At 35.6% G+C, this 18403-nt stretch overlaps 2 protein-coding genes and 1 long non-coding RNA gene across 3 annotated transcripts; 1 reads left to right on the top strand and 2 right to left on the bottom strand.

The window, feature by feature from the left end:
* Nucleotides 1–358: 358 nt before the first annotated feature.
* On the bottom strand, nt 359–17245 carry LOC143354150 (cytochrome P450 4c3). The gene is made up of 8 exons (XM_076787971.1): nt 16768–17245; nt 11462–11659; nt 11146–11331; nt 5993–6062; nt 4425–4551; nt 4120–4356; nt 2455–2617; nt 359–1790 (listed from the first exon to the last, which is right to left on the bottom strand). Exons 1-8 carry the CDS (start codon nt 16952–16954, stop codon nt 1438–1440), a joined length of 1521 nt encoding a protein of 506 aa, XP_076644086.1. The 5' UTR covers nt 16955–17245; the 3' UTR covers nt 359–1437.
* On the top strand, nt 6196–8892 carry LOC143354592 (uncharacterized). The gene is made up of 6 exons (XM_076788845.1): nt 6196–6228; nt 6554–6661; nt 6748–6843; nt 7416–7638; nt 8099–8189; nt 8328–8892. Exons 1-6 carry the CDS (start codon nt 6196–6198, stop codon nt 8515–8517), a joined length of 741 nt encoding a protein of 246 aa, XP_076644960.1. The 3' UTR covers nt 8518–8892.
* Nucleotides 17246–17292: 47 nt separating the features above from the next.
* Nucleotides 17293–18372, bottom strand: LOC143354151 (uncharacterized). The gene is made up of 2 exons (XR_013082280.1): nt 17969–18372; nt 17293–17411 (listed from the first exon to the last, which is right to left on the bottom strand). It is a non-coding gene; the product is annotated as an uncharacterized LOC143354151 (long non-coding RNA).
* Between the last annotated feature and the right edge of the window lie 31 nt (nt 18373–18403).

Below are 18403 nucleotides of genomic sequence, written 5' to 3'. Positions count from 1 at the left end.
ATATAAGATAAAATTTACGTAACTCTCAAGTATACAATGACGATATACATTTTACGTCATTAATTCAACACGTGCATTAAAACCTTCATTTCTAAGTTTTATTACTTCTAAATAAAATTTTGATTTGTAATCAACATTTATTTTATTCAATATTAAATCGTGATGTTTTGGAATTGTATATTTGGGCAAATGACAAACAAAACTAAGGTATTAAATTATATATATATAATTCTATCCTCAATAACAATATTTGATGAACTCTTTTGCGGATTTTATGAAACAGTAAAAACTAGAAGAATTTAAAAATGTTGTTATATTATTTTCAACCTATTAAACTATTAAGAAAGCAAATAAACTTTCATTTCGTTCAAACGTTCATTTGTTGTCAGTTATATGTAGATAGAAAATTTTTTTCTGTACAAAGATTCGTATGCAAAGATATGTATGCATATATATATATATCTTGTCCTCTCTGCTTATCTTGTCCACTTAAATATATCTTCGTTACTTTTACAGATACAAAGAATATACGGGAAGTATGTTAATTATTTCGTTCAAAACGACCAATATTGCGATTTATTTTTTCTGTTCAAGGAAATTTTTTTCCAAAAAAATGGATTTTAGATACATAGGTAAACCTATGTAGAAAATTCATGATATTTTAAAGAGGTCTAAAAAATATTATACAACATTTTCATATTTTTATTATGTAACTGTGCAACTGTGCTTTATGCTTATTGGATTCTTCCATTCGTACTTTTTGGTGTACACACAACTTCATTGCAAACGTGAGTTCTTATGCGTTCCCACAAAAAATCCAGGTAAAAAATACACTTTATTGGAATTTTATATATATTTTACATATACATATATATATAAAATGTGTCACATTCAATCCTTTTCCAACGAAAGATATCGCTACATACATACCTTCATTCGCAATATGTATGTACTATGGAAAGCCTAAGGCTGCTGACCTTAATTATTCGATTTTAATTATCTTCAGTATTTGATAGGTTTTTGTTATTTTTACTTGATTGTAATGATTGTTTCAAATAATTTATAATTTTTAAAAAACTTCTAAAATTCCTAATTTTGTTACAAATTCTATGATTCGTGCATTCGTATAAATACAGATGTAAACATCGTGTCGTGTGAGTCCTGCATGACAGGGTGTTCTAACATGTGGCTCGCGAGCACCCATAGCTCCTTCCCCGCTTAGGTACTTCCCCGACTTTTAGACTTCATCGTTATGTAGTACATAGTACGTAGAACCTCGTCTTTATTCCCGTACCGCTACTGCCGCTCTACTAACTTTACGGCTGCACATACTAGCGAGAAGAGATTTGACTAATGGTGGGAATCTTGCGGTTCTCGGAGGGGAACAAGTTAGAACTCCCTGCTGTATGATATGATATATACAATGTGTTAGACAACTTAAGTAAATATTTTCGGCTCTCTGGGAGTAATTTTTAGCCGTAATCCATCTGCATTGCGCAGTACTAACTCGCTGGTAAAACGGAGCTGATCTTCTGTATCTAACGATTCCACATGGAAATTCCTCAATACACAAAGAATAACAACCTTCACTATCATCGTTGCGTATTTCCATCCTATACAATTTCGTGATCCAGCGCTAAAAGGAATGAAAGCGAAAGGGGGATACTTCGGCCCATTCGGAAGGAACCGTTCTGGTCGGTAAGAATCTGGTTCTGGAAAATATCGAGGATCACGATGAAGAAGAAATAAATTCACGAGAACAGTAGAGCCTATTGGAATATTGTGTCCCGCTAAAAGAAACATATTTGTATGTATTAAATTAATTTTACTAAAAAGTATACTACTAGGAATTAGACTACGAATCTTTAGGAAAAGTAAAATCTTTCTTCATGTATTGCAAGAAACTCAAGCCAAATAGAAACGTTTTTTCTTCTTTAACAATTGGAATAAGTTGAAAACAATATACAGTGAATTCTCAATATACAGGGTGTTCTGTCGCACGCCTCTATGACGTACGCAACGTACTCCTCTGTTCGACGGGTTGCCGCATTTTAGGCGGATTTTTAATTGATAATAACTAAAAAATGAAACCGGAATCGCAATTTTTTTATTTTCCATTTTCCTCTTATATTGTCATGGAGAACGGCCCCTTAAATTTTCTCGCACCTGTAGTCGAACACCCTGTATGTCGCTGAGGCCTGTATGATAAATGCTTCGCTGTTCTTTTCTAAGTTCGGCGCGGATCAAAGAGTAATGACTCCTGGAGGATAAAAGATACCAAAACTCGTGTTGCTGACATATATCGAGAATTCACTGTATTGAAATTGAAACCGCAGTCTATTTAGAATAGATATGTAAATACGAGGTATGTTCGAAAAGATACGCCTCGTAGATCATCGAGGAAACTGATTTAAAAATGAAGCAGTAATATGCACAACATTTAGTGGTACTTACATATGGTAATGGGACTATAAATTTGCCTTGCAATAAGCGGTGCAACCGGATACACTCTCCAAGATTCTTTTAGGCATGCTGTCAACCATGTCAGTTTGTTTAGTATATCGAATGATAGTTCGTCTGTTCCCACAACGTTATAATATTCATGAAGAATTTTTTCCTATAGTAACAAATACATGCGTAGACTTAAATTAAATCCATTTATATTTTTCAACGCTAAGAAAAATATTAATCCTTTGCGTTCCAACGTAATTCCTAGCTTTTACTTCACGACTCATTACAAAATTATATAGTTCATTTACATTCTCATAAGTAGGTTTACTAACTTTTTTAGTACAGATAAGAAATACGACAATTTTACTTAAGTACCGTGTAATGGTGACATTATTGATGAACATGATGGGAATCAATGAAATAAGAAACTATTGGACAATAGTCAATGTCAAGACTGGCTCGACATAGGACTGCAAAGGGTTATACTACTAAGAATTCAACGAACACTTGTTACTTTTCTTATCGAATGAAGAACATATTAGAAAAGTAATGGTGAAGTCGTAGAATTCAGAAATTTGTGTAGTCGACATTAGCTCATACACTTCCAGATTTTATACTTGGTAATATGTGCTATTAGTACCATGTATCATCAAGAGTGCGTAATTACATGTTTCAGGAGTTGTTCTTGATTTAAATCATTAGCAAGTTTCCGTTAGATTTAATCGTATTTAACGATATATTTGTACATATTGATCCGTAAATGCCCATTATATAGAAGATGTTCGACTACAGGGAGAAAATTTAAGGGATGGTACTCCAAGACAATGTAAGACGAAAATGAAGAATAAAAAACTTGCAATTTCGGCTAAATTTTTTAGTTATTATCAATTAAAAGTCCGCCTAAAATGCGGCAACCCGTCCAACAGAGGTGTACGTTGCGTACGTCAGAGAGGCGCGCGACAGTCACCTATCAAGTAACAGATACTCCGGGTGCCTCACAAGAAGTCACCTGACAGGAATTAGGCAGAGATGCGAGTGTAAACCGTCAGATTGGGTCATTCCGAACGCATTTTCAGTTCTAGCCGAATTATAGGCTAAAGTGTATGACGTCAATGCCTAACCATTGAGGCGAGGACCCCCTTTGATATGGGAAGATAAATTGTTAGAATCAAAGTTGACTATACACGATACGACCACCGGAATTGATATTTTCGTTGTAGTTGCGGAAGTTTTGAATAAATACAGTTTATCGTTAAATAAGCGAGTTTGTCTTGCAACTGATGGTGCTTCTTACATGACCGGTGCTTTTAAAGGAGTTGTTACGAGATTAAAAGAAAAATACAAAGAACAAGGGGATACTTATTTTCAACATTTTCATTGCATTATTCATCAACAATCGTAGTGCCTCAAAGTTTTAAATATAGGATATGTGTTAAAAAGTATCACTAAAATTATCAATTATATTCGTGCACGTGGGCTTAACCATAGCCAATTCAGTAAATTTCTTTGAGACATGGGTTATACGTCGATCTACCTATTATTACCAGAATGCGGATATTTATGCAAAATAGAAAATGTCCAAGTCAATCTAAGGAAACAGAAGTTAAACGGAACTGTATTTCCTCTTTTAATCATTTGAATGTCAGGTATTATGAATGTTTATAATACCTGATACTCTGGATGACGTCCTAATGCATAAAGAATCCATGATATGCTTGTAGCTGTTGTATCGTGACCCGCAAACATGAACGTATTCACTTCATTCCGAATGTCTTCGTCGGTAAGGACTTCACCATCTTGCGATAAATCTAACAACAAGTCCAATAAAGTCTGGTATTTAGTTAATCGTTCGTCGAAATCTCTATTCCCCTTTGCTTTCCATTGATCTTTTCTTTTTGCAATGATCTGCGAATAACAATATTATACACAATACTCTATATTTTATTCGAATAGGAGGAAAGCAAAATATTTACTTTGTTAACGAAATCATGAGCAACACGCAACGCGTGATCGTGCTTTTTGCCCCATGTTGTTAATTTGAAAATCGGATCGAAAGACATCCAGACATTTAGAAATCTTCTTTGGGAAATTGATGCTAATCTAAGAAGAGGATTTAATATTTATATTTATATATGTAAGTTTGTTTTCATTTAATAGAAAAATTGAAGTAATTTTGTCACTTTAAATATTTATAATATACACCATACATAATTAACTATACATATAAATTATATCTAATATATGCGTATGTGTATGTGTATGTGTATGCGTGCGTGTATGTATATGTAATAATATTGTATACGTACATGCATTATATAAATATTATATTTATCTGTATGACTAGGTAATCGCCAAATAAGACCCCGTGGTAACATATTACATAAAACTACTACTGCTAGTAAAACCAGAATTCGTCGAGGAATTCTAACAATTAGCAAAAGATGAACAATTAACGACTAAAACGAAGAACCTCGGAGGTGCAGTTCCGGATTCCATGATATTGACACGCATATTGTCAATATTACCAAAGAAATTTTATGACTTTCATAGTGCGTGGGATTCCGTGGAAGACAAAAAGAAAACCCTGGAAAATTTGACGGCGCGAACGATGACTTAGGAAATTAGAACTCAAGAACAGGACGGCTCCGAGGATATGACTGTGACCTTATGATCAAACGGAGGTCGTTAAATACAGTGAATCCGCGTTATATGTCAGCAGCTCGGGTCTTGTCGTGCTCGGGACACTATTCTTTGACGAAGTTCCGAACATAGAAAAGGACAGCAATAGTCTACCGCCATTTAAAGCTCGCCGCGGTCGGTAAACACGTCGTAATTCGTGTCTCCTTTGAATTATCTGTCAAAGTCACAGCGTGGTCAATGCTGCCGACGAGACCCTACTATTCTTTGATGCAATGCCGAACGTAGAAACGGACAGCGAAGCTCGAGAACTTTTTTATTTTTCATTATTTTTTATGGGACTTTCAACAACATATTTGTGGAATCTCTCTGATTAAAATGATACCAAACACGATACCATTCGGATTATATTTATACTAATTTCCCGTTAATATGATTGTAATAAGAAGTATCTTTCATCGTTCATTAGACAAGTAAACATCACCGGAATTATATCATATTTAGTATCATTTTCATTAGAAAAATGCCACGAATATGTTGGTGAAAGTCCCATAAGTAAATAATAAAAAATTAAGAAGTTTTGTTATTGGATCGGTAGTGGTCTGGCACCGATACACCCGACCCGTATTATGTTTACACTCCTATTATGTTTATCTTCGCTGTCCTCTCCTACGTTCGGCAGTGTATTAAAGAATTGTATCTTCCAGTCGATATATGTCCTTGTCCAGACCCGTGTTTGGGACATATATCGAGTAGATATTGTACTTTGAAGACACGGCGACTTCTAGGAGTTGGCCGATGCTTTGAAATCGGTGGCAAGAAGACCGACATCTTATTGCCAATTAATATAATATAACTTGAGAGAGTAAAACCGCGTTTTAGGAAGATGAAAAAGTACACTTACGTGTCTACGGCCTGCACGTATTCGTTTTTCAAATCAGTTTGCGCATTGACGTGGCATCCCATAGATCCATCTGTAATGTTGAAATGAAACAGAGATTTGTAGATGAAATGAAATTGTTGAAAGCATTCAATAAAGTTTAACAGTAATTCTCTGCATAATATCAGTTTTTGCGGATTCATTTAGCCACGATCAACATTGCAAAAATGTCGAAAAAGTACGAAAAAATGGAGGCTTATGCATGAAAAATATTTTGCATGGCCAAATTGTAGACTAAGATGCTACATAATAGTGCATAAGAACAAATGATTTATTACATTTTGCTAAAAACACAGTAATTTCTTTTCATTCTTGCCGATTCATCCTTTTATGAACTTTTTATTAATTCCGTCGTCGATAATATTTTTTACTAATGATGAGAAAAATTTTAAATAAACATTTTAATTCAACAGTTTTTTAATTACTTAATTTTTTGAAAAACTTCTGCAACATTTATTAACACTTGGCTTCTTGATTGGAAAAGTGTCTATAATAACTGTTATTTTTGGTATCTGGTATGTGTAGTTTATGAAGTATGAGAGCTTCTTTACTGGTCACACTATTTATTGGATACTGAAGATCGGAAGAATCGTTAACTGTTACCGAAACAGTTTCGAGCCAATCACAGTTTTCGTAAACTGTCAAACTACAAGAAAATTCTCAAAATTATAAAGTGATTATGAAATATTGAAGTGTTAATATCGTAATAATCATTGAAGCATTTGTCCCAGTGGAGACCGTTAAATATGATGCCGAAAACAACAGATTTGAAAATAACTAAATATCAGAAGGATGTATTTTTGGAGTCCAGTCACGTAAGAATATATGTAAATTCTATTTGAATAAGAGATCGCATTAATTAATAATCATATTTTTCTAAATTTTACATTGATTCATAAGAAATTATTTGATTATTTGAAATAGAAAGTATTAATGAACTAAATAATTCAGTAAGCCTGCTTTTATACAAATTAATCACTCTGATAAGGTTATGTAGTAATATTGGGTTACTTCTTTTAACTGTCATTCGTGTATAATTTTGTCTATCCAATTTAAAAACTCCCTTCACTTCAATTTAAAATGTATTATGTTCCTCTTCTCTATCTTGTAGTTATATAATATTTTTTAATCATTTGCTATGTTATTAGATCTTTTTTAAAAAAGAATTGTAGCCATTTTATTGAGTAATGTTTTACTTTGATTAAGATTACCGTTTAATTCGCCAGCTTTATCTTGATAAAGCACAACATATTTTAATATCTTTTCTTTCTTACGGAATTTTCACATTACAATTTTGTGGTTCTTTTTACAATAGTAATGCACAAGTTCGTGTTTCACACGAACACTTTTGTATTATCTCCGATTTACCTGTGATTTTTTATATTAGGTGAAAATTTCAGCACTCTTGTATGAAATATCTGAACGCACTAATCAACTAGCTCAACCCCGTGCACGATTGCCTGACGCAAAGACATTGCAAACCCGTTCAACTACAGTGCATATTCCCAAAGCTTCACCACGTATAATTGAGCTTTCGAAACCTCGAATGCCATATCAGCAGCCTTCCAAGCCGATCGGATACGTTTCCCATGGTGCATTGCATGCTATTGGTTCGTATTTTGCGTCATGAAAAACTCTGTCGCATAACTGTCGTAAAAGTCTCTACTGTCACTGCCACCATCTTATCCCCACCACTGGGAGAATCCCCCTTGGAACTAGTCAAGCATAAAAAGATTGAAACTTCTTTAATTTTTTATCTTTTTTATGACACTTCTACTACATTTTAACAAAAGCCACCTGCTAAACAATATATTAAAAATACGATTTTTTTGCAGTTTCTCCTATTTATTGTTAATCTATTTTAATATAAATTCGAGTGTGTAATCTCTCATCCAAAATAGGCGATATCTTTATAAGGTTATCATATAATTTGATATGCGACATTCTTTTCTTATATTTAATTTTGGAATGTACTTTCACTGTTCGGCGATAAATATATTTATAGTTACGAATCCAAAATAAGTAAATGTTTACGCTTAAGTAACTTAGAACAGTAACATTTTCTTGTAGCCACGCAACGCTTAATTGAGTTGTCGAAACCGAAAAGAAAGCGAAAAGTAAAGGTCAAAAGAAGAAAGAAATTGTATGGAAACAAATCAAGGTAATTATAATTATTCTGTGAAAGTAAATTTTATCCCTATAAACAAAAAGCATAACATTAGTTTAAATGCCAAAATTAATTTTTTCATACATAACATATTCAGTTGATACTGTTATAAGAACCATCATTTTATTACAGCTATTACACGAAACATGGGAAGGAGAAGCAAAACCACGAATATAGAAAAAATGAGCGGAGGGGGAAAAGAGCTAAACTAGGGAAAGGCAAACGATATCCACCAAAGACATCAGATTCTGACAGAACTGTCATTGTAGTAGATTTGAAGTCCAAAAATAAGTTAAAAAACAAATTGTCACACAATAATTGATCGCAAAGGAGGAAATGGAGGAGGTTACTCATTTCGATCAGTATGTATGTGGTCTTTTGCATCTTGTGTCTTGTATTTAGATGATACTGCCTTAACTAAATTTGTAAGATTCACTTATTCTTAACTATAATGAAACGAAAAATAATGTAAAATAAAAAAGGAAAGAAACACTCATTCTAATTACTTCTTTACGAATATAGTGTTTACTCGATGTATACAGTGAATCCGGGTTATACGTCGCAAAGCTTCTGAATTAGTCGACGTCGAAATATCCCCACTACCGCAGGGTATACCCCGTGAGGGACCCAGAAGCTCGAGAGCCGCCGCCGCCGAGGAGTGCGAACATAACACGGGTCGGGTACATCGGTGTGAGACCAGGAGACCACTACTAATCCAATAAGAAAACTTCTTTATTTTGACATTCACCAACATATTCGTGACATTTCCATATTTGGTTTCATTTTAATCAGAAACATGCCACGAATATGTTGGCGAAAATACCATAAAAGAATAAAGTTCTCGAGCTTCGCTGTCCGTTTCTACGTTCGGCACTGCATCAAAGAATAGTAGGGTCTCGTCGGCAGCATTGACCACGCTGTGACTTTGACAGATAATTCAAAGGAGACAGGAATTTCGGCCGATTCGGCCTTTCCGGCGCTTCGCATCTGGTCGCGAGTGTCCACGCTCGATAAAGCATAGTTATTGTTTCCGGGCGTGAGTCTCTTCATCGTTCTACATCTCTCATCCTTCTGGCGATGCTGAACGCATCCGAGTAGGCGGCTAACCACGTGTCGGTATCAACTTTACCGATACCGTCACCGACCATTGGTGACCCTACTTCCTACATCTGGTGACCCCGATGTGATCGAAATCCGTCGTTTTACACATCCGACGATTTCGGACTAAGGATCTCGAAGTCCTCCGGCATTCTAGGCGACTCAAGAGGAAGTCTCCTCGAGCCGATGACGGTCAAGCGCGACGGACGTCCGCCATTGTTGAAAGCCTCGAGGGAACGCGCCGGCCAAGCGACCAGCGTGCTTTTCGCACGCTTACACCGCGGGAACATCAACGCGTGGCCGACGCCGAGGGTGCATCCACCGCAGATTCGGCGGCCAGCAACGTGTAGCACTCCGACCAGCAAGGTCACCTCCACCGGAGCGTTCATCACCCCCAACGGCGATCTCAGGCGTCGTCCACACCGTCTAGCGCGCGTCAAGCGAGCGGGGCAGTTAGAGTCTGCGCGCGATCCGCAGCCATTTTGTTTCCGTACCGCGACTTCGAACCGTTGTAATGCCGCGAACACTACGGTGCACTAGGTCGCGGCGATTACACTGTCCAACAAAATAAACCTTTTCTCGTGTTCTGCAATACCTGTCGGCTGATTCTTATAGACTTTGTCATTCCGAAAGCAGGATTGCTCTATCGCGCAACGTTTTCGGAAAACATTGGTTTTTGTAAATATGCATGATTTGAGTCAAAAGATGGAGGGAACTCTCCTCTACATATTCATATAGCCAATTATATTTGTATGTACTTCCTCGATAGTTGCAAATGGTTGATTGAAAAAGTGTTGACGCGAATACTTTATACGCTCTATTTTTGTATTTATGTGAAAAGTCCTTTATCTAGCAGGAATTTACTATACAGGAATGCATTCTACAGACATTTCTGGAAAAGAAACTATTCACGGAAAGTATTTGGTTCCCTTAGTATATGAGCAGGTTAAGAAAATGTTTATTGACAGCTTGTGCGCGACGCGTTCGCGCCACACGGCCATTGCAGCCTTTTCTCGACTCGCCAGGGCCGTCGCTATGCTCAATTATATACTTCTTTTTATGTAATATATATAAAGAGAAGAATAAACCAGTAACCAGTAACCAGTCTTTTTGGGTGCTAAACATTACACAAAATTCTAAATTGTATTGAATATCCTAATTCTTCTCTCAGGGGACATTAAGAGTCCAGTATCGATGGCTCCGAGTGCAAAGTGTTAATAAAGAAAATTAAATACAAAAACTTACCTATTTCTGATGAAAACTAATTTAAAAATGTTTCCGCCTTGCTCGACGATTGCCACACGAGGTTTTCGAGAATCTGAATATTCTCGGAAATCCTGATATATTCGAGAATCCCAAAATTTTTCAGAACCCGCCGGGATCCTGAATAAAATTTTCGCCCCAATACTTTGGGATTCTCGTTTCTCTCTAGCGTTAACCTACTTGTTCCGTCGTGAAGGAACCGTCTATGTGGGGTTTTGACGACAGAAACGATACAACATTTGACGATCAATCGAGCCATCGCCTAAACCTTGGTTTTTTTACCTCCGGTCGATCGGGACAGTAAGTTTTGCCTAATACAACCCTATTTTTTCGTGCTACTTCTCGTATTAAAGGGATGAAATCAGCCTTTGATAAAATTTCAATATGAGACATTTAAAAAAGTTGAACGAAAGTTGCATGGTATTATTGTGTCTATCAAACTGGGTAAACAATTTTTGTAAACGCATTTTTTTTTGAGAAATGCTTCCCCTCCCCTCTGTTGAGAAATTTCACATGGCCGATACAATTTGACTAGACGTTACTCGAGTCATTGGGATGTGATGATTTGTTAAATTTTAAGTTAACTTACCGCATATTATGTCTAACGTTGCTCGTTTTGCATATGGAAAAATATCGAAAGACGATTTGCTGACTTCTTTTTTTAGACAGGAAATTAATATTCCAGTTTCTTTGGTTGCTGTCTTCAAGTACACCTCTAAAAGACCACTGTGAAACGTTGGTGTTAATAACTTTCTTCGAGAATGCCACTTTTCTCCTGGAACAAAATGTAATATTGTACATCTTCTATATTTCTCATAACTACATTTTAGCATAACTATATTCAATAGACGAAATACAAAACAGCTGACGAGACCAACAATAAAGTTATGTGTTCATATGCTTACCAGTGCTAGTTATTAAACCGCTACCGAGCCAAGGCTGTAGATATTGATACTCCAGACTTTTATCAATGTGAACATTGCTACTCAATAATGGTTGAACTGTTTCTGCTTTATAGAGAAAGATAAAGGGGCGCATGCCGACCCAAATTAAATACATATCACCTAATTCCTTTCCCCAGCTAATCATCTTCTTGAAGGCCTCTGTAACAAAGAAATTCATACATACGTATATCTCCTGAAAATAAATGCAAAACAATTGGTTGAGAAACTTGAATCTCAATTTTACTGAACAGTCAGCAGGGTGTTTGAACAATTGTTCAAGTGTACCGTGTAGTCGCGGGTACTAAGTAACCTACTCTCGGTTATGACACACTGAGAAATGCGGGGGTGACTTTTAGTTAACTTGGTAGACGATAATGATACGATAATGATAATAAATAAAAAATGTAAATAAAATATTTTATAAAAAATAAAAAATTTATCAAATAATTGATTGTCTACCATTTGAAAGTTGTACTATTTAATAATAAGTATTGAACATTTCCTTCATCAATAACTGTTATGAGCGATCGAAATAAATTTATCTCATTGATAACTGTTATTAGCGATCGAAATGAATTTCTCTCAACCATAACATTTACCAACAAGAGAACAAATTTTCGGTTACTTATAATCCTTATTTGTAACCAATACGTTTTTAGTCGATGAATTACTTGTTATTCTACGACTTTTTTTCTTTTTGGTTGTAACAGTTATGGTCCCTGGATACGATAACAAAAAATTGTATAATTTTATACTATAACAATAAAAATTCTCTTAATTTCGATTAACCCGTGCTATGTACACATTAGAAACACTATTTTTGCATAAAAAGCTTTATTCCTAACCGCTAATAAAATTCATAGGCGTGCTAAACACTTGCTGTTTAACGCTAAACCTACTAAGCATTAAAGGTATCTGGTAAATGTTGTCTTATAAAAATTATGTAATTATTAATATGATAGATGTTTGGCCATTTATTCGATTATCTTCTATAATTGAGTCTTTATAATTTCGATAATTGTATTTGATCGTGGTAGGTTTAGTGTTAAGAGTATTTTCGAAAGTATTTATAACGATCGTTAACCCGTCGACAGCGTGCAGAAATAGACCTTCTCCCAGTCATATTCAAGGCAAATTATAATTACACCATGTGTCTGATTTCTTTTGGCGTCTCCAACGCGAATTATTTCTTGTTAAACCGAGAAATTAAAGTGATGATATAAAAACAAAAAACAAAGATGAAGAGAGAGAGAGGGGGGGGGGGAGAGAAAGGTAACTCGTGTTGCAACGCTAAGGAAAAAGGTGTGGCTGAACACTAACTGCGTGTTGATCGCTAAAAATATCGACCTGTACAATACGCAGTGAGACTTTTTCTCCCGTTCACTTGTTGTTGCTGATTTCTTATCATAGTTATTACTTCCCAATTACACCAATTTATTTGCGATTTCTTATAAACTCAGATGAGCTCGATTCATCACAGTAACATTCATTAAAGTAAGCATCATTGTAATCGTCATATTCTGTCAAGAAATTACGAGATTTTCAATTATACTACGGTAATTATTTAATTTTTTTAGTCGTTTACCTTCCTCATTTATTAGATTGTCATTTATATTTTTGAGCTTTTTCTACCATTGCCTAACAGTACGTTCATTTAATACCACCATTTTGACTAAACATCACACAATGTTGTCAATGTCAAGTTCGATATGTAAATGGAAACAGGCGGGACTTGGCGGGCAACCAACCACGCCTCCTAGGGCAACGTTACATGAGTTTGTCACACGTACTTTCGCAATTAGTCAAAGGCAGTGACTGAGTGAGCTAGAATGATTATCAGCTGAACGTCATATAACGGCAATGCGTGCGAGAAACAAAATTTGAGTTGTCCATACGGATGACAACATTCTTCCCGCTGACGTCACATTGCCCGCCGCATTGCCCTCAGCTATGACCGCGGGCATCGGCGGGCGCCCTTACCCGCTGGAAGCTTGCTGAACGGGACTGTTGTAAACTATTTGGAATATGAAACAATAGTTGAAACGAAAGTCGTATGGTTTCAAGAGTAGCATACAGTACAACGATTAGTTTTCTTTCTATTTTGCTTTTTTTATGGAGATATAAAGGTAACCTTGGAATAAAACATTGTAGGGGTACATGGTGTAAAAAACTAATAGTTACTAAGTATTCTCAAACGATTTTGAATGCAAGTGATGCTCAAAGTGTTCTCCGTTACATTGAATGATACATGTTGAAGTGTTTCTAGAATGATAGCAAGCGAGTTGCAGCAATAATTGGAATCTGAATGTTTAACAACCGTAACAGAAAGTAAGATACGCACCTCGAGCGATGCAATGTAAACGATCAAAACAGCTTTATTGTTCGTTGCTCAGATTTTACATTCATGAAAAATGTTTGTCATTTATTAAAAATATCTGAATTATCTATATCGACTTTTTACTCCATATATCGTATGATTAGTTTCTTCGGGGACATCTCAGAAGGGAAATTAATTGTGAGATACCAACGACGTCCGAAGATATGAAAAATCGTATTATTATTACGATTAGAGCATGTTACGCTATAACTTAAATAACACACTTCGCTTGCGCTTATCGATCGATTATGCTAATGTATTCATTCGAATGGATTTGATCGATCGCGAGATTAAAATCGATCCTACGTAATAAAAAGATAAAGCTGATTTTTATATCTCGATACAAGAGCAAAACTAATTATCACGTTGTATCCTACTCTTGAGACCATACGACTTTTCGATTCAACCATTCCTTCGTAGACCAAACAGTTTACAACTAATCTAGGCGACACAGTCAGCTGAACCGCTCTGAATGTTCTCATTGTACAATATTATACCGTATATAATATGTAAAATTTCATAGAATTATATGCAATTATATGCTACAGTAGCGTTATTCAGGACGCAGACGACCTCGACCTGCTTCTTCTTTCGTCTTGTTGCTCGCAAGTGGCTCACGATTATCTTCAGCATTCAATACACCCGAGCTCCGAGGTGGATAAATGTTGTTTTTCTCTTTTCTCCCTCTGATTCTTTCGCGCGTGCATTCGCGCCAATTCGCTTGCTTTCCATATCTACAGCGGGCAACTTATTTACAAAATATGTACATACATAGGCCAAGTGACCCAATTACCGTGCCCATACTAAATGTACTTATTTTTAAAGTATAATGAATATTGAAGCAGAGTTACATAATATATATAATTTAACTGATTTTAATGAAAAAAACTTAATATCCATTTTTTAATATACATTATGCTTTAAAAATAAGTATAAAGAATATAGGCACAGTAATTGGAACCCCCACAGTAATTGGGTCCCTTACCCTATATGCTTTATCTTTGATGATTAATGTCCGATTTGTTGATCGACTCTATTAATGTTTGCGATAACGAACGCGTTCTCAAAAGGACTTTGACTTCTTACTTACTAAGATATAGCTGTCCAATTAAGAATAATATTATTAGAACATTGTCCTTACAATTTCTGCGTACCTGCAACGTGACATGCGCCAGGAATAATAGGAATATGATATTTAAACGTAAACTCATAATTAATTTGGTCCTATACTTATGCTATTTATATCTAAGCGAAGCGTCTTTTATCTACGTATAATTATTTTTCAAGAATGATTAATACAACTCTCGTACGCTGACACATCGAGATATTAGGATTTTCTAAAATTAATCTACATTCTTAACATTCTTGTCATTCTTCCTGACAGTGTACTGGTTGACGAACACTTATGTCAACATTTCTGATTTATTGTGTATTTATTCATTGTCGAGATCGACTCCTTGTACGCTTACTCTCCCTTTCTTCGCTTTTCGCTGTTGAGGTTATCAACGAATCGAGTTAGATTGAAAAGTAAATCTATAGAAACATTAATCGTTTAGGCATATTTGAATCTGGCGAGATTCCAGACGTTCCACTCATCCGTAACATACTTCCAAGCACATTTTTTTTATATTTCGTGAAACTTGTTCTAAGCTCAACAAATATTTCAAAACATCACTTGCACTTTGCCAATTAGCATATTATTTACGCTATCGTCAATGAATAGTTGGACATCTTTTAAAGAAAAGCTTTTCACTATTTCTTTCTTTACGAATGTATTGCAAAAGGACCGATACATTATTGTACTACGGTTCTAAAAGTAAGCTTTTCACCGATGCAAATTCCTCGATTAAAATTATGCGAGTTTTGGTAATCTCATTTTTTATGTCACTATAATACTTCGTTGAACCAGAATACTTCGTTCCCCACCCTCTTTCAACTTACAAATGATAAGGTGACTATTCCACATATTCCAACGCCCGGAATATAAAGCAAATACCTAAACTTATTAGTTTCCTATTTGAAACATTTCTTTCCGTCAGATTATAGTTCTAATTTGAACGTGTATTTTTAAGGATTGAAATTCGGAAGTAATTTCATTCAAAATTATTCGCTTCAGCTTTTTTTATCTCCGATAAACGTACTTCGACAGAAGGGCTGGCGTTTTCAAATCCGAACACAAAATCAATTCTTAACTTTCTTGTTAGCTTGCCGATACTTTCATTGGATTTTCAAGATTTTTCAAATTTAAAAGAAAAAAAAGCAATGGCGTGATATTTACACATGATGTAAGTGGTAGCAAGAGTACAAGATAAACGATAATCTCGAAGGAATGAAAATAACATCGAATATTAATACCGATCGAATCATGATGTCATAATTAACTAACTGGACACCGCCTGTGAAAACTTGAACGGTATATCACAGTAACGTTTTTGCGATGTTCTCTAACAGCAACTGCGTAAAAACGACGAAACATTTAAAACAATCGATCATTCGACAAACTCAATACCAAGTACAACTAGGGTAAGGGATCCAATTGCTGTGCATATAATAATTATACTTATTTTTAAAGCATAATGAATATTAAAAAAGAGATATATAACATACATATTAACTGATTTTAATGAAAAATTTAATATCTCTTTTTTAATATTCATTATGCTTTAAAAACAAGCATAATTAATATAGGCACAGTAATTGGTACCCCCATAGTAATGGGTCTCTCACCCTATTGCATGTCGTTTATTCTGTTTCTTCGTAAGGCTAAATACTTTTGTAATTAAGATACTAACGTGTTCATGCGTTTAACTGGCGTGGTCCAAGCATAATAGTTGTCCAGGGTTAATCGTTTTCAGAGGGATGGATAGTCTATACTAGAATGTCTACTTACGTTCCGGGTTGCAGCACAACTGATAAGCATTCCCGATTATGGGAAACGCTGGAGGGTAAGGCACTTTCCTCAGGGCATAAAGAAACTTCCCCCGTCTCACAGCCATCAGTATAATGATTGTCAGCAAAAACATTGACAGAGTCAACGTGACCCAAGATGCACCCATGGCGAAACTCGCCGAAGCCATTCCGAATGATTCTTCTAAACTATTTATTTAATTGTAGTCGCGCGTTCTGTCCTTTCGATGACAGTTCAGTCGAACCGACAATAGAAGTTCGACCAGGTGTTTTATTTTTTTTATTGGAGAATCTCTAGGATCGGCGGGAGAGGGACGAATTACATCCCCCAAGGTTCGCTCCGATGTACCGACTAAGAATTTCTGCGACGATCGCGAAACAGTCGAAACAGCCGAACAAGTGGAGGAAGAGGTTGCCCCGTCGTGTGCAAACGTATTATCGAATGACTCCCTCGGTTATGCGTGCCCGTACCAAACAGTCTCCCTTATATACTACTGAATACTCTGTGTACTATATCAACGAGCAGTGGTTAACTCTTCCACCAATAGAAAGAAACACGTGGGATGTGTATACAGGAACATGCAGAGGTGTTGAACACTCGTTCGTACCAAGGTATTGACCGTTTATCTGCAAAACAACAAAATTTACATTTCCACGGAGAAGCACGTATGCACTGTGAACGTGCATTCCTGCATGTATCAGAACTATACCCAGCTCTTATGGTACACGCATCGAATCGATGTTCTAAATCTTGTGAAAGCAAAATAAACGTTATCCGAGCCGATTGCAGGAAACTCAAGTTTTATCTTTTAGGCAACAATATCCGAAAATTCTTCTAATGTTTTTAATTTTTGAAATCCGCGGTCCACTTATCAGGAAGCCAAAATATTGAAAATAATTATACGAATAGACAGCGTATCTTTATGCAAAATAAAAATGTTCTACCTGAATTGCAACAAACTGGAGCGAAATAGATATTTTGTTCCTTTTTTAATATGTTCAATATGTTGAAAATAATATAACAGTATGTTGAAATTCTTCTAACGTTTTTGCGGTTTTAAATTACGCCCTTACTATTTACTCATTTTTGAAGCAAATGCATAAAATCCGCATTTTATTTGTAAATGCATTAGTATCGGAGTAACTTTCGTTAACTCGTCGTTTAATTCCGTGTACTTGTTTACCTTTCGACGATGCGAAATAGTTCAATAAACTTTGTACAAGAATAATTGATCAACCAAACTAATGTCTTTGTGGTTCGTAAATTATCATGTAGTATGGCAATTCTCCTCGGAGAAAAAGCATTGCTGACATTGTGTCGTTCTTTTCCTTTATCACCAGTGATGTAACGTTCATATTTTATTCTGGAAGTAAGCATGCATGCAGTGAACGTTGCACTTTTCGATTTAAAGATTATATCACGCATCTTATATGGTGTTACGAATGTTTACTTTCACGGAGAGAGAAAGTTTCTATTTTCCGTTTTGAAGGTAACGCTTCGAGTGTATTTTTTTTCGAAAAATTTATCATTTCAATTCTGAGACTAAACGCGAAATATCCGTTGTCGAGATCGGTTGCTTCGTCGTTAGTTCGAAACGATCGTCTCGCCGCGATTGTCC

Source organism: Halictus rubicundus, chromosome 5 (assembly GCF_050948215.1).
Source record: "Halictus rubicundus isolate RS-2024b chromosome 5, iyHalRubi1_principal, whole genome shotgun sequence".
Lineage (NCBI taxonomy): Eukaryota > Metazoa > Arthropoda > Insecta > Hymenoptera > Halictidae > Halictus > Halictus rubicundus.
Note: the sequence above shows the minus strand (reverse complement) of the source record. Positions and strands in the feature narration are given on the sequence as shown.